Raw genomic sequence first — 15,752 nt, 5'->3', positions numbered from 1 at the left:
ACTCACTACAGAGGTATTCATAGAGAAACGGAAGATAGAAAGAGATGAAAGAGCAGAAGGAAGAACGTCTACCTCTGTCATTCCTGAAAGCCAGGGAGGAGGAAATTCCCCCGGTGGCGTGCGCCTACAGGAGAGAGGCCTGTGAGGTAGCCTCAGGGTCACAGGCGCTGGGCAGACTGCTCTCTGTAGCGCACAAACATGCTCCGGGACGGGGCAAAGCAGCCATGCGCACTACATAGCAGGAAAAAAAACACCAAAGCCAGTTTGCTCTTTACGCATTACTTACAAATAAAACAGTAATGCTGTTTATTTCTTCACTGGACACAAATGAAGACAGAACCCAAAAATGGAAAAAACCAATGACATTTCTTCCCTTCCACTTTGTCACAAAACAATATTTTCTTTTATTTGGACACATAACTTTATATAAGCAACCAGTACAACAGCAGCCAATAATAAGCAAGGTTTCTGAAGAAATGAAGGCATCTTAATTTCAGCACAAACTGTGCAACTACCTCCAGTATTCTTGTAACTATGAACTGAAAACAAAGCCTTGGTCCAGCCCATTGGTTAATCACCTTAATTTTGAAACCAAAACCAATCTAAGCATCATGTATTTTGGGGGATTTAGAGTTCAAAAGTGAAGTTAAGGTTAAGGAAGTTAAAATAAGTTTAAACAGACAGACAGAACTGGGCTGATCAGAGAGGAAGCAGGCAGCGATGAGCAAGAGACATTCACAGCTCTACTGCTTCACTCTCCAACCCATACTGTCCATTTGACTGCATAAAGTGTGTGTGTGTGTGTGTGTGTGTGTGTGTGTGTGTGTGTGAGAGGGAGGGATGGTTGGTCTATGACAGACAGGGCAGTCATAATATCCACATCAGCTCCTGATGGATGGAGATGCTCTGGACTCTGCTCCTTTGCTGGGGCCTGATAGAACACACTGGAACACCTCTCCACTCGTCTTCTTTACTTCTTCCTTTTCTCATCCTGTTTCCAGAGGACACTGCTCTCTCCTCATGCTTTGATCTCAGGGGTCGAGGTGTACAGCTGCTCAGAGTTCTCTGCCCCCAGGTCCTCTGAGGAGGCACAAAAGACAAACACAAGAGGAAGAATTCGATTTAAAAAAAATAAAATAAAATAAATAAATAAATAAATAAATCATACTGATACTTGAATAAGCTACAACACTGATGGCACACAAAACTACTGATGTAAGAAACAAGCACAGCGTCCTGAAACACTGCTGCTTTTTTTTTTTTTTTTTTTTAACCAAAAGCTGATGTCAGCCAGAAGTTTCTGAGTAGATGTTTTAAAGCCTGGACTGCTGCTTTACTATTTACAATTTTGTCATTTTCTGGAACCATTAAATCCACATTTGGGCAAAGGAAGTGAGGTAGACAATATAGCTGACTGCACTAACTTGAGATATATCAGTCACCAGACATCTCCTTTCCAAAATATACTTTTCCTTCGGCCTTAGGTCCCTGATATACTCAATCATCAGCACTACATGGGTGCCTGTGTACATGTTTGCACATTAATCATCAGTGCACATAGGAGTATGGTCATAGATGTCCACTCAGACTTGTGAGGCCCATGCATGAAGAGCTGATGGAATGTACAACATATGGACCCTAACGGATACACACACAAAAATAATTGCCCTTAAAAGGAGTATTCCACTGATTTTACACACAATATCAGTTTCTTCATTATGTGGACTTCCCCTGAGAGAACTATTGTATGCCATATCTGTGGCTCTGGAGAAGATAACCTGATAATATCGGTCATGACCTTAAGTCTATCTCAGCCTGGAGTCTGACAAATGTCTGACAGAAAACCTGCTTTACAAACTGGTGGTGCAGAGTTTCAAAGATGGCAGAGCCTCATTAAAACATGATTGTGAATTGCATTATGGGACATGTAGGATCCAAACAAGTCAGAATATCTTGGCCTCGCCTACTTTGATTTGGACCATGAAAAAAAAAAAAAAAAAAGAAATCCCTCTAAGGCAAGTCCCCCAACTTAATAAAGGTGCCATGCTAAATCTCTACAGTGCAACTTTAATATCTCTTTAAAGTGACAGTTGTCATGTCAAATAACCACAACTATCCATTTAATTATACAATATTAAAACCTGCCACCAGGACTCCCATTAGGAGGAGTGCAATCACGTACTGAGATCCTGATTTACCGCAGATAAGATTTGACTTTGTATTCCCAGAGAAAAGGAAGGTGGAGTTTTTCCTTACCAATCTCTATACAAGTGGCTGTTTTTGAAGCCAGTATCTCGTGGAAACTTTTGGATCTATATTTACAGACCTTTTCACATACTTCCATTTACTCAAAGATTCTGATTTGTGTTGAATGTCAGAGTGGCCAGCTATCAGTTATTCTGCTTTTCTCTTTAAATAAAGATGAACTTTATCATTAAAAAGTTAGTGAGTTACATCTTGCACAGTGTAAATGTAATTATAGTATATCTACACAAGTTCAACTTACATTACTGTGATACTGCACAATATCAATATTTTTCCAGCCTTTTTGAAAACTGGATGCAACCACGGTATTTCCAGCAGTGAACTACATAAATTAGCCCTGAAGGTTGGAGTATTACCAGGAAGGACACACTTCCACAAGCCGTAGGTTTTCCCCACTGCCGTCTGCCACAGTCGGAGGGTGCCGTCTTCAGAGCCGCTGGCATACAGCTCACCATCTGGACTGAAGCGTACACAGTGCACAGGACCAAAGTGACCCTTATAGGACTCTGCAGACAGGAGAAGCAACATTACTGGAAAAATGGGTTTGTTGTACTTTGTATTCTCTCTTAGCTACAGAGACAGGATACCACTTGTCATTTGAGATCTTGTTCTATGTTGTTTTATGTTTCATTTGTTAAAATGGGCTTTAAATGAGGATGACATGATCTGCCCAGGGACCAAACGTAAAACTTTACTTTGTCCATTCTCTATTGAACATGCTTTTTGCCGATATCAAAAAACCAAAAACTAGAATAATTGCCTCATGGCTGTATGCCCCTGCCACTCAGACTAGTTTCAGATTCATCCCTGCTTATCCAGAGTCATAAAATATTAACCATATGTGGGAAGTTTTGTCATAATTCCTAGTAAAGAAGTTCACTAAAGGTGTCACTGAGATATAAAGTTCACAAGAATGGGACAGACAACCCAAAAAAATAATGCCTGTCTTCTTTAAAAATGAACAAACAAACTATCAAAAACTATCTAACTACAAAACTATCCTTACTCACTGAGAGTAACTCATTCATTCCTAAAGCTAGAGTCAATGATTTTGAGCAATCTGTAGTTTGCAACTTCACCCACAGTTCCTTGGTACATAGCAGCCTCTAGAGGTCATACTAAAAAAAAACTACAATTACCACCTTGCGGTTGTATGTCTCCTCCACTCAGACTAGTTTCAGATTCATCCCTGTTAATCCAGAGTCATCTAAAATATTAACCATTTGTGTAAAAGTTTGTCATAATTGCTGTATTAAGTCCTGAATAATGGCTAAAAAGTGTTCTTGACCTTTGACCACCAAAATCTAATTAGTTCAATTTCCATCAAGGTGTTACTGAGATATCGTGTCCACAAGAATACTGTACGTATGGATGGACAACCTGAAAACAATATGCCTTCGGCCCTGGCTGTTAACAATTTTTTAAAAATCATACGAGTATATAAAATTTATCAGATTTCAGGATAGGACCCTATCAGTCACCTTAGCCAGCAAGCAGGCAGCATAAAGCAAATCCTCTACAACAGGATGTCCTGCAGTGTTTTAGAGTGGAGGAAACCTGCCTCAGCTGAACTACAGAGCTCCTGCTAACACAATGACTGGAAGAAACCATACACAACCATCCAAAACAAGCTTCTCTGGTCCTCACCCAGCTCTTCCTTAGTGCTATAGTCAAATTTGTAGAGCTTGAAGTCGTCTCCACCAGCAACAAAGAAGTCCTTCTCTGGGTGGAGGGAGGCTGAGTTAATGGGAGCCGGAGCCTCCACAGTCTTGATCAGGTCCAGGCTGTAAAAAAATAACTATCAGATAAGCAGCTAGATTCAGGCGGACACAGGAATTATTCGTACACGTACTGTTAGATGGAATCTGCTTTTGTTAACATGCTAATGTGTAAAATGAAAACCACTAATGCTGCACTTAGTATATATCACTGTGGAGAAGCAACATGTCTACAGTACAAATTTCTGTCTCAGAAAATATATACAAATCTGCAATTCACTATAGCTGTCTGTGCAGCAAATAAGTGGTCCCGGTGTATCTTTGTCAGGTGACTGTATGAGAATAAAACAGAGATTTGAACTGTGATCCTGATGCAGCAGCACAGGAGCTGCTCTGAGCCCTGATTCAAAGCAGAATTTCTCCACCTTGATACCATAAAGTTAAGTCAATGACAACACAGAAAGTCCAATGTGACAAAATGGAGCTTTAACATGCAAGTGTGTGACCACTTCTGTCAGAACAGTAATTTCACACTCGCTGGCTGTAGTGCACAGTTTTGTTTTTTGTTTCAATCCATTAAAATACTTTATTGATCCACAGGGGGAAATTAGATTATGTTACAGTTGCTCCATCAAGAATAGAAATGTATCAGCAAGAATAGAGAATAACTTAAGAGGTAAAGAATAAAGATAAGATGATTATAAATATAAACATAAAATGCAAAAATGTCCTTAAATTATTGTTGTTTAACAACAAGAACAGAAAGGTAATAAACGCAACTGTCAACAATATGGAAGAATGTGTTAAGTATTAAGAGTCACATTTTACTCCCACCATGATGGACACGCTAGTTTTAGGATCTTCTTTGAGACATGTACCTCAGCGCATTGTAGAAAGCAATTGTCTTTCCATATGTAATCACAAGAATCTCCCCATCAGCCATGTACTCCATGCTGCTCACAGATGTGTCGAACGTCAGCATTTTCACCTCCTCCATTGAGGTCCTGTCCCAAAGCCTGGAGACAGAGACAGAGACAGAGACAGAGACAGACACAGACACAGACACAGACACAGACACACACAGACACACACACACACACACACACACACACACACACACACACACACACACACACACACACACACACACGATAACATCCAAAAGTGCTCTGGTGTGTTTGCCATTAGATAAGTGACTTGTTAGACAAGCAAATGCCTCTGTTGTAGCTCAGGATGATGAGATGAGTTAAAGTTTGTCGCGAACAGTCAGATCTGGGCATTGATGCACAAACGGGGTAAACCACGTTATGCCACTTCACTGACCTTATGGTCTTGTCGTCAGCAGCAGAGAGGATCTGCTTGTCATCATTACACCACAAAGCTTTCTTTATGGCTGATGTGTGACCTGCAATCTCCTGTGGTGCTGAAAGACAAAGACACAACTGTCAAGTATGTAAGACAAAAATGATACAACACAAATCTCAAGGTTTCACTGAGATAACTTCTATTCTCCTTTTTCATAATTCACTGAGCTACTACGACTCTCAGGTGCCACTTCATTTGACTGAGACCTGTCTCCAGCAGAAGGCAGCGCTGCCCCGACTACAGCAGAATTAAAAGGAAATGATAAAGAAAACCAAAAGGGAAGCACATTGAAACCCTCAAAATACATCCCATTTTCCAGTTAGCTACATGTATCTTTAAATAAGTGCATTTCCTCTTTGATGCATTCACTTACCTGCTTCAGGATTGCTGAGATCATAGATGCGCAGCAGCTTATCATTTCCTCCAGTCAGCAGACAGTTGCTGTCCTGAAGAAGAGAAGCAGAAGTATATTAAGAGACAATATCGTGTGTGGGTGTTGGCCTGTCTTTGTAGCAGAGCTGCTAACATCTTCGTCACACAGGAGGTTCCATGCATTTAAAATGCGCTGATATTTTGTCTTGACTTTAAGATGTGAAGAGTTGATGTCTGTCCATTTTTGGTTTTAGAGGATTTATAACACTTGTTGGAAAACTAAAAAAAAAAAAGGAGTATAAGGAGTTGCAGCAATTTACAGAAAATTAGTGTTCCCTCATTAAGATGCAACTTAATGCAGCACTGTGCTCTAAAATCTGATCAGACCATCTGCACATGGAGTACCTGTGGTCTAAGAATAAAGTTTCTACTATCTGATCATTATTGAGTTATGTTCACTGGAATGTGTCTCCAGAGTCTCAGAAGGCAGCATGACGACATTATGTCCCACATACCATGAACCGTGGTATATGGGACATGGTATGGTATGTACCATGTAGCGTGGTATGTGGGACATAAAAACATAGAGGAATATGTACAGAAACCATGAGAATTATGAACATGTTCTTTGAACAGTTCACCCACAGAAATTGCACTGACCTGAGTAAAGCTGACAGTCTTGACAATGTGTTTGTGTGCCAGTGTGAGGACTTCGTCTCCACTCACTGCATCCCACACCTTTCTGAAAAGCATAGGTCACGTTTTAACTGACAATAGAATATGTAGCCACACTGATCTAATAATATCTATACTTGCATTCAGTGTGTTGGAAATCAGGATTTGCTCAGTGATTTTAACACAGAAATTAAGACAGATATGTAACAAAACACCCAATAACAAGTTATCTATCTATCTATCTATCTCAGCAAATACACAAAAGTAACCAAATGGAAATAAAACAGGAATCCAAACAATGGCAAAATCAAATGCCTTGCTATGATGACTGATCTCAGGTCAGTCGCTATTGCCCCACATGCTGAACTGTTGATCAACAGATCTGTGCTGGTCAGTGAGAAATGGGCGTGGTGCTGAATGAAAAAGAAAAAAAAAAAAAAAAAAAAAATTAGTGATGCTACTTTTGACAGAAATGACAACGCTCTTCTTACTTTATTATTTTACTATTCACTATTCTCTTACCCACTGCTGCTGTCCAGCAGTCATGACACCATGGTGAGAACAAAAACGGCTTTTTGAGCTGCTACACACATGTAGATTGCAAATAGAACATGTCATCCGCTGCAATGGTACAGCTCTTTCATGGTACAGCAGTGGAATCCTATGGCTTAGATGCTAAGTGATATCTGCCTAGGGCTACACAATGTTTGTTAGAAGTCCTGTTTTAAATGCAGAGAGCAAAAACTATTCTTCAGTCTGTGACATAATAATTATGGTAGGCAATTGATTCTACTGATCTATAAAACTGTCTCAATTTTCCTTTACTGTAAACTCTGTACTTTTCCCATGTCAGGATCCTGAAGGAATGATGACCTGCTGCAGAGCAGGTTATCATGCAGTGTACGTTACCATGGTGATCCACTCCAGATAAACTTGAACCAGCTTTGTTATACCAGAAAACCAGAATTAAGCCCCAACATAGCTGGCTAACCCACATATCTTGCTTCATGAGGCCCCTGGAATCAGGACAAATATAGCCTCTTCTAAGAAGTTTTTATTCACCTGAACAATTATCAATTACCAATTTGTTGTCATTATGATTTACTTCATTTAGTGGACATGTGTAATTTGCATATGTAAGCAAGGAACACAGTATATTAGGATATCCTTTGGCCATCTGTCTATGGAGGATTTTGGATTGAAATCACATTATTGACCAACTCATGCAATAGACTGAGTAGTCATGGGTAATGACATTCTCAAAACAATCTGTCTTTGCATTTATGAAGAAGCAGTCCAAGATAAAGAGATGCACTCAGGGTGAATGAGCTACTTTAGGCTCGTATTAAGATACACTTGTAAGAAAGTCTGTTCGCCCTTCAGGACTGGACATTACTCACGCTGTGAAGTCTGCGGCAGCGGTGGCTGCTTTCGTGGCGTCTGTGTTCAGAGTGGCTCCCCAGACAGCGCCTTTGTGACCCAGAAACGTACCAATCCAGTCCCCTGTGTCTCCCTGGCGCAACATGGGCTTGCCATCTGACAAAGAGGAGCACGGAGGATACAAATGTTACATCTTAGGACAGTGTACAAGCAGACGACAGTGGCGACATAACCTATGGATACTGATGTCGACAGGTGCCACAGACTGCCTCACTCTGACAACGTCTGGTTATTGTAACTGCAACTTTCAGAAAACACAACATTAATAACCACGTTTTAATAATGGGTTTCAAGTAACAATTCGGGGACATAAGTGGTCAAAATAAGCCTACAGTAGTGAGCGTAACTATAGAGATACCAGACACATAGAACTTAAGGTTCCAGTATTTTCACAAACCAGACAGGATGCAGAGTGAAGTATTCAGCTATCGGCCAGGACTTACATCTTGGGACCACTTCGAATGCCCATCGTTAAACGTCAAAACCCTTACCGAGATCATGATAAACCCTTTTTGCTTTATAGACTCCCAACATGTCTTACCTTTACAGGCGCTAATTAGGAAGTAGCCATATGGAGTGATTCCACTGAAGGCCAGGTCAACCACAGGCCGGGTGTGACCGGAGCAGGTGAGTGGGGTCTGTCTCATCGCCATGGTCCTCCAGCCGGGTCGAAGACTGTTCACACTAAGGGAGGAGACGGTAGGACGCTAGCGGCTAGCTAGCTAGCTAGCTGGATAGGCTAGCGGGCTAAGAGAATGACAAGACAGCAGGCTACCAGCTACTCTGTTGAGTAATTTCCGTTGACCGGCGTTTGGCTGCTGAATGGACTGTGAACGACTGAGAAGTGAAAACTTAGGTTTGTGAAACTAAACGGCAGATCTCCCTCCCAGCAAAGGAATGGCTCTCGTGCTAATAGCTACAACATTGCAACTAACTAGCAACGTGCAACGCGGCGTAATTACCGCAGAGCTGATATAGCCGGTGTTCCGCTAGCCACACCAAGAGTCATACTTCCGGTGTGATATGTTTCACAATAAAGGCGTCACCTCTTCAATCTGACTGCTCGCTGGGGAACCAGTGTCCAATATTAAATAAACACATACACAAGACATTAATAAGAATTACTGGACAACTGAATTGTCCCTAGGGGATGAATAAAGTATATCTATCTGTCTATCTATCTATCTATCTATCATAAAATAAATGACCATGAATACCAATGAAGACTGGCGACCGCCTCTGTGTGTGTGTGTGTTTATTATTGAATGCAAAATAAGTCGGTCCATTTTTTTCACCTTTTTGCTTTTATTTTGAAGGCTCGACGTTGTGCGTCACGAGGATAAACGCAATTCCAGTGTATTTCTGCCCCTATAGGATATTAATACGTGATCGTTATGAATCATATTTGATTTACACAATAATTACGTGCTCATCCTCAGATGTATTTGTCTTGTACTCCTGTAATCCATTTCAGCTAAATGATCCACTTGTCAGCGTGCATTATCTCAATCATCTCACACCTGAGATGTGTAAAGAACATTTACAGGACAACGTGAGTAGAACCCTAGCAATTGGACACTTGCAACTGTCCCTTGTTCCTACCTTAACGTACTATATTATTGTAATACCAATATAAAAATGACATATTATTAAATATAAAGAAATGATAAGCAACTAAAATAAATGTAGCCTATTTACATGCACTCAATAGAACCAGTGTCCTAAGAATAGTAAAGGCCCATAACCATTTTATTATTAAGGATATTCAGTTTTAGTGTTGACCATTAACCTTGAAGTTCTAATCAATTATCAGATTAAAAAACATGTTTATAACTGGGTGTTGAGATAACAGAGGAGATGTGGGATGACATCTGGGATAATGCAAGGAAAATAACTGTTTGTAACCGGACAAGAGCAATGCAATTAAAGATTCTGCATAGAGCACATGTTGCCCCTAACCGTCTCTCCAAATATAGAAAAGATGTCTCTCCAGTTTGTCTAAAATGTAAGACAGAAATTGGAGATCTTACTCACTGTTACTGGTCATGTGTAAAAATACAAAAATATTGGAATGATATCTTGTTTGAAATACAGAAGGTTCTGAAAAAAAAGCTTGAACTCAGCCCGGTTTCCCTTCTTTTGGGTCTTCCAAGTGATCGCGTTGCTGATATGTATCAGAAAAAACTATATAATGTCCTGAAATTTTGTGCCTGGAAAAATATTCTTCAGCACTGGATCAAAGATAAGGCCCCCTCAGTGTTGGGATGGCACAGGACAATAATGGAATACATACCTCTGGACTTTCTCACATTTCTTGACTATATTAATGTTAATGTTTCTGCTATACTGACGAGAGCATTTGTATAAAAAAAACCTATTATTTATTTTTGTTCTTTCATTTTTTTTCTCTTTGTTTAGCTCCCCCTGTATTTCACTCTATGATGCATAATGTACCTGTTACATTTATCCAGAACTGATCTGTTTTGGTTTTTGTGTTGATATTCCCAGCTTGTTGTTGCTGTTGTTGTTGTTCTGTGGTTTTGCTGTTTTGTCTTGTCCTGTCTTTTGTATATTTGTTTATGAAGAAAATCAATAAATACATTTTTAAAAATGTATTTATTGATTTTATTAGACTATGTTCTGTATTTTGTATTCTTGTAAAATGTATTGTATCAGATCTTCCCCTATGGGTTACATTTTTGTCAGTTAAACAAGCGCAACATGAGTTAAATATAGGCTATTACCTTCTGCTCATATGCTTCTAAAATTGTAGGCTATAGGAGTCCCTAACTGTGCCTTTACTTTTATAAGTCCCTGGCCCAGCACCTAAAGGAGCTTTATTAATTTCAAGTCTATTATTAATCAATTCAAACTCTGAAACATGTCAAAATGACAGGTGACTTGAAAAGAAAATAGTGCGTAAAAGTGAGGAGAAACGTTAGTGATAAGTCTGATCTCCAGAGGGCGCATACAGCTCCTGGTATTCTGTGTATGATTACGCGGGGCAGAGCTGTAGTCCACTCTCTGAGGATCCAAACACTGTGAGCCTGCAGGAGGATGACAGAGAGCGGAGAGTGTGCCTTGCTTCACGGCTGCAGGCAGAGATGGCGTCCTGATGCCGGTGAATAAGCAGAAAAACAGAGCAGAGGGAGGGGAAAGGATGCGGGCAGCGGATGATGAGAAGCTGCATCATTCAGAGCACCACACGGCAGGAGATTACTCTCTCTGGCGATGATGACAGCGCTTTGTGGATATACACGGATCTTTATTGTTCCTTTTTACATGAGATTTGAAGCAGCGGTGTGATTCCTCGGAGAAGCGGCGGGGGTTTGTTGTCTACCTCAGTTGATTCTCCCTCAGGCAGGGCTCTCTGCCTCAGAGGGCGGAGGGAGGGAGTGGGGCGATGGCTGCCGGTGGAGCAGGATGCGGGGACACGGTGGAGCAATACCAGGTCGAGGTGGAGCGACTCACCCGGGAGCTGGCGGAGGCCAACCGCGAGAAGGTCCGGGCGGCGGAGTGTGGGCTGGTGGTTCTGGAGGAGAACCAGAGCCTGAAGCAGCAGTACGCCGACCTGGAGGCCGAGCAGGAGGCGCTGAGGCTGGAGCTGGAGCAGCTGCAGGAGGTGGGCTCAGCAGGGGTATGGCTCGCTCCTCGAAAAGTAATTGTTATGACCCACAAGAAGTAGGCCTGATGTCATCACTGATGGCTTGCCTTGGATAAATAATAATTATAATAATTATAGTCGCCCGTTGCACCATTATCACTGCACAAATAAGTTAACAGAAGCTAAGCTGTAATTCAACTCACTGGCTACCTGTATTTCGCCTACACCTGCTGGACAGATAACAATAGAGAGGCCCAGCTCATAACAGTGGGACTTGCATAGAGCCAGTATAGTCTATAGGCTAACGTTTTAGAGGTATCCCATACAACACGATTGACTTATTCTACTTCTATGTCCATTTCCATCTGGAAAAGTTTATCACTAACATCCTATCTTTATCTTTAATATTTGTTTTTATTCTGCTCTGATGTTATTGTTATATGTCCTTTGGTAGGCCTGTCTTTTTATGTTTTTAAATTATGTAAATACATAATACTTATAATATTCAGGTGCCCCTTGAAAATGAAAATGAAAGGCTACTATTACCATATTACTACCATACAGCTTAGCCCACTAAGTTCAATAAGATGCCATTGATACCATTGAGCAGTTCATTCTCTTGGCTTCCAGAACTCCCTACTGTAAACAAACCTTTTCTCTTCCATGTCACTTTGACAGGTGCCTGAAAGTTCACGTCAGACACAGACAGAGAGTTGCCATATGCTACATATGTTTATGTTGTCCCTGCATGGAGCATATTTAGTCAAATTGCAAAAACCCAACTGATAGACTGGGGCCATGTTATATTCCAACACAGAATAAACTGGTTGGTTTTTAGGGCTGTAGCAAAATATAGTGGTGGTCTGTGTAGTCTGGGAATCAGTGCTGACCTGTGGCTCATTTTCACCCTCTGCCCCCCTTTATAGGTAAAACTAGCCACGCAGTCAACTTCCTCAGTCAGAACTTATCACTCTTCTCTCGTTTAAAGCAGCCCAATTTATTTTTCTGTCCCCTTTGGGGCAGCTCTGAACACAACACTGACATAAAGTTGTTACCATGAACATGCTCACCACATCCACCCAGCAGACACAGAGCAACATTACCTTTCATTTGGAGCCATGTTTCTGACATCCACCATTTGTAAGTCTATAGCTGCTCCACTATCTTCACCAGCCAGTCTCTGACTTTGTGCCGTTTGCTACTGGCCAGGTAGTGAACAGGTAGTGTGGGAGTTTCTTCAGTGAACAGCAGCCTGATCAACCTGATCAATTCTCTGTGGTAATCTGTGTAATCTTACTTTACATTACACATAGTTGTTTGATCCATTGTTTATATGAAAATATTGATTAGTGCATCAGAGAAACATGAAGTCACAACACATACTGTTATACTGTATGTTGCTGATGCTGCCATGTGTATGATTGAAGAACTGCAGGAACCATTTGCCATCACTGTGTCTAAGTAATGTTGCATCTGCTCGGCTGTGTTCATAACCAAACCCACACCATGAGATCATTTGCTAATATCTAGCCTAAATATAGAGCACAATATCTGATGATGCTGTTCATGTAATTCTGCATAGTATTCTGCTCCACCTCTGGCCTCAGGGGTGATTTACCTCCACTGAGCTGATAATCAATCTCAGCTAATGAGAGACCTAATGCCTGACTTGTGATCAACTCATTTTTCTCATCAATATATAACAGAAAGAAGCATTTTCCAGTATGTAGGGTCATGTGTGTCAACACTAATGTACTAGTTTGTTAGCTGTAACACGGACTGGAGTTGGACTCAGAGGCTGACTGTGCAGTTACATCCTGAAGGTCAGTGTGTGTGTGTGTGTGGCTTTGAGGAAGCAGGCAGCAGTATCAGTTCATAAATGATGTGTCAACAGTTAATTTTCAACTCTGGATATGCAGTTGACAGCAGTGGTGTGCAGGAGTAATACCAACCAGAGGAGTGAAGCTTGAACATGCTGATTCACTGATTGTTGGAAGCCATAGGGCTGCACTGTTGGGAACTGGAGCTCAGCTGGAGCAGCTGGGGGTTTAGTTATTGACATACTGTAATTCTGGTTTGTTACAACATGGGTCTTATTTCTGTATTTTGCCGTTATTTCTATCAGTAATAATAACACTGCACTCACCAAGTTAATTGCTGAGATCTGGATACATGGCGACATAACTACAACAAAGTGTAATTGGTCAAGAAAAATGAGCAGTCAGCCCATCTCAATCACCAAGAGCTCAAGGTGCAGTTTTTAAACTGTGACATAAAACAGAGAAAAGCGGCAAACCCTAACAGTGTTTTCTCTCACTTGATTATTACTGATCAAGATTACATCAACATTACATACCAGGTAATAAACCCTTGCCACTTTAAGGGAGGTGAGGGTTTTATTTATTCATATCCCTAGACCCCTAATCAGATATTCATAGTCAGTCTATTGATTTAAACCAACTGGGAAGCGCAACCATTTGCAACTATAAACCTTGTTTTTATTGGCATTAATGGGAAAACTCTCAACTTCTCCTATGAAATACGAAGTTGTTAATTATTTTCCACAGGACATTCTGGTCTTCATAGTAAGATCTTCTAATGTGTGTCTTGGTAGCATTTTGAAAAATACAATTTTATTAGAAAGTATTAAAATTTCAAACTGACCTGTTTGGGGACATGTTTGTTGACCTGACACATGCTCTGGTCAGTAAAACCATTCTGGATGCTGTTGTTGCTTCACATTCTTCATTCATATACCTCCTGACCGAAGTGACTCTGATTTAAAGCAAGGGGGCATTTTGAGGGCTAACACAGCAATAATGTTGCTTTCAGAAGATTCACCTGAACCCACTTTCTGTAAATTCTTTCCCACAGGCTGCAACCATCTGTACACACACTGTCTTCTGCTTGTCACCATTCCAGCTCCACTAACTCAGTACCTCTCATTTCAGTTCATTGGACCACTATTGATCCCCTCTGTTACCAGGCATGCTGTCTGGGGAAAATGGTTTCGCTGATGTGAGAGGGCTAATACCTTGCTAAATTAGCTTATTATTAGATTCTCTGAAAGACAAATGACATGAGGCTTCAGCTACCAAGGACCTCTGAGCTGTATGACACTGGCGTGGTGAACTATCACTGTTTTAAAGGAGATTCTTCATCCTGCACTTAGACTGACTTGGATAAAATGCTAAATGGAAAGCTGAGAAAAGCTGAAACATCCTGTGTGTCCCACACCACCATCTTTCTTTTCTGACAATGTGTAAGTTAATCTGCACAGAAACTTGTTTAGAGGACACTCTCCCACTGAGCACCAAACTGAAGCCTCTTCAGAAACTAAACTGTCAATATTAACCAATATTACATTGTTGATATTACATTGTTGATATTTTCAGACAACAGCATTTGACATTACATGCAGTAGAAACTCCTAAAACTGGTAAAAGCTAATTCTTGTTCATTCATAAAAACCACATGCAGTGCAGCTGCTGGTTCACCACCATGTCGTATGTTCCAGTTGAAACCCTGACTTTAAACAGTACAGGTTGTTTTTCAGAAGCAGTTGTTTGTGTTGCTTATTTGCATTTGAAATTGAAATTTGAATTGAAAGACCAAGAATTATTTTCTTTTTGAAGAGTGAAAACACACCAGCTCTCCCTGTTAGAGCCTGACTTTAGGCACAGCTGGATGTAAGGTCACTGAGTGCAAATCTCAAGTTATATAAAGTGTTTATTTTATAAATGATTCACTGTAGCATACTTTCAACACTGAAGCGCGTGGTCGACAGAAACATTACTATTTCATGAACATGCAAAGCAACCCCAGCACCATTCACAGTATAATGTACTCTCTAAATTTCACAAAGTACAATCTCACAAAGCGAAATGCAGAGAGTACATTATACTGTGAATGTGTGCAGGTGGCTTGTTTAGATGTGTTACTCAAAAATAGAAGATAACTGAGCTTTTTTCAAAACTTCCATCATGATGTCTTTACTCTCTGCTGGGTTCAGAAACTTGCAGGAAAACACAAGTAGCTTAGTCTGACAGTCACAGTTCCTGCCGTCCCCACATGGTTTCTAAGTTGCTCCATAAATATTTAAGCAGGTGCACATCAGCAATGGTGTAGCTAGTGAAGTCCAATATCCTCTCATTCTCTGTGGGTTCATCTCCACAAGAACTGTTTCACATTACAAATAGTCATAAGATCCAATGTTAAAATAAAAATTTGGAATAGTGCAATTTATTATAAAGCATCTGTTGCTGACTCCTAGTGATAGCATAAAAAGACAATGTGGCAGCTAAGAATGCCGA

The 15,752-nt window shown here is 40.6% G+C and overlaps 2 protein-coding genes across 7 annotated transcripts in view; one reads left to right on the top strand and one right to left on the bottom strand.

Annotated features, from left to right (window-relative positions):
* Window positions 1–263: 263 nt before the first annotated feature.
* strap (serine/threonine kinase receptor associated protein) lies at window positions 264–8,846 on the bottom strand. The gene is made up of 9 exons (XM_071501644.1): window positions 8,377–8,846; window positions 7,796–7,931; window positions 6,381–6,462; window positions 5,722–5,794; window positions 5,307–5,406; window positions 4,862–4,999; window positions 3,913–4,049; window positions 2,622–2,771; window positions 264–1,080 (listed from the first exon to the last, which is right to left on the bottom strand). The coding sequence occupies exons 1-9, from the start codon at window positions 8,486–8,488 to the stop codon at window positions 1,019–1,021; spliced, it is 990 nt and encodes a 329-aa protein (XP_071357745.1). The 5' UTR covers window positions 8,489–8,846; the 3' UTR covers window positions 264–1,018.
* A 1,994-nt stretch (window positions 8,847–10,840) lies between these two features.
* Window positions 10,841–15,752, top strand: part of LOC139634904 (protein bicaudal D homolog 1-like) — a 40,218-nt gene continuing 35,306 nt past the window's right edge. For 4 of the 6 annotated variants that reach the window (XR_011694098.1, XR_011694099.1, XM_071501638.1 and 1 more), the window contains exon 1: window positions 10,841–11,472. Coding sequence is in view for 4 of the 6 variants with exons in the window: in XM_071501638.1 (XP_071357739.1) it covers window positions 11,239–11,472 (234 nt within the window). In the remaining 2 variants the exon portion in view is untranslated. The remainder of the gene's footprint in view (window positions 11,473–15,752) is intronic. The other 2 variants (XM_071501639.1, XM_071501637.1) reach the window with 1 other exon arrangement.

The sequence above is a fragment of the Trachinotus anak genome, unplaced genomic scaffold (genome assembly GCF_046630095.1).
Source record: "Trachinotus anak isolate AG129_WGS33_773 ecotype Australia unplaced genomic scaffold, CSIRO_AGI_Tana_v1 ptg000018l, whole genome shotgun sequence".
Classification (NCBI taxonomy): Eukaryota; Metazoa; Chordata; class Actinopteri; order Carangiformes; family Carangidae; genus Trachinotus; species Trachinotus anak.
Note: the sequence above shows the minus strand (reverse complement) of the source record. Positions and strands in the feature narration are given on the sequence as shown.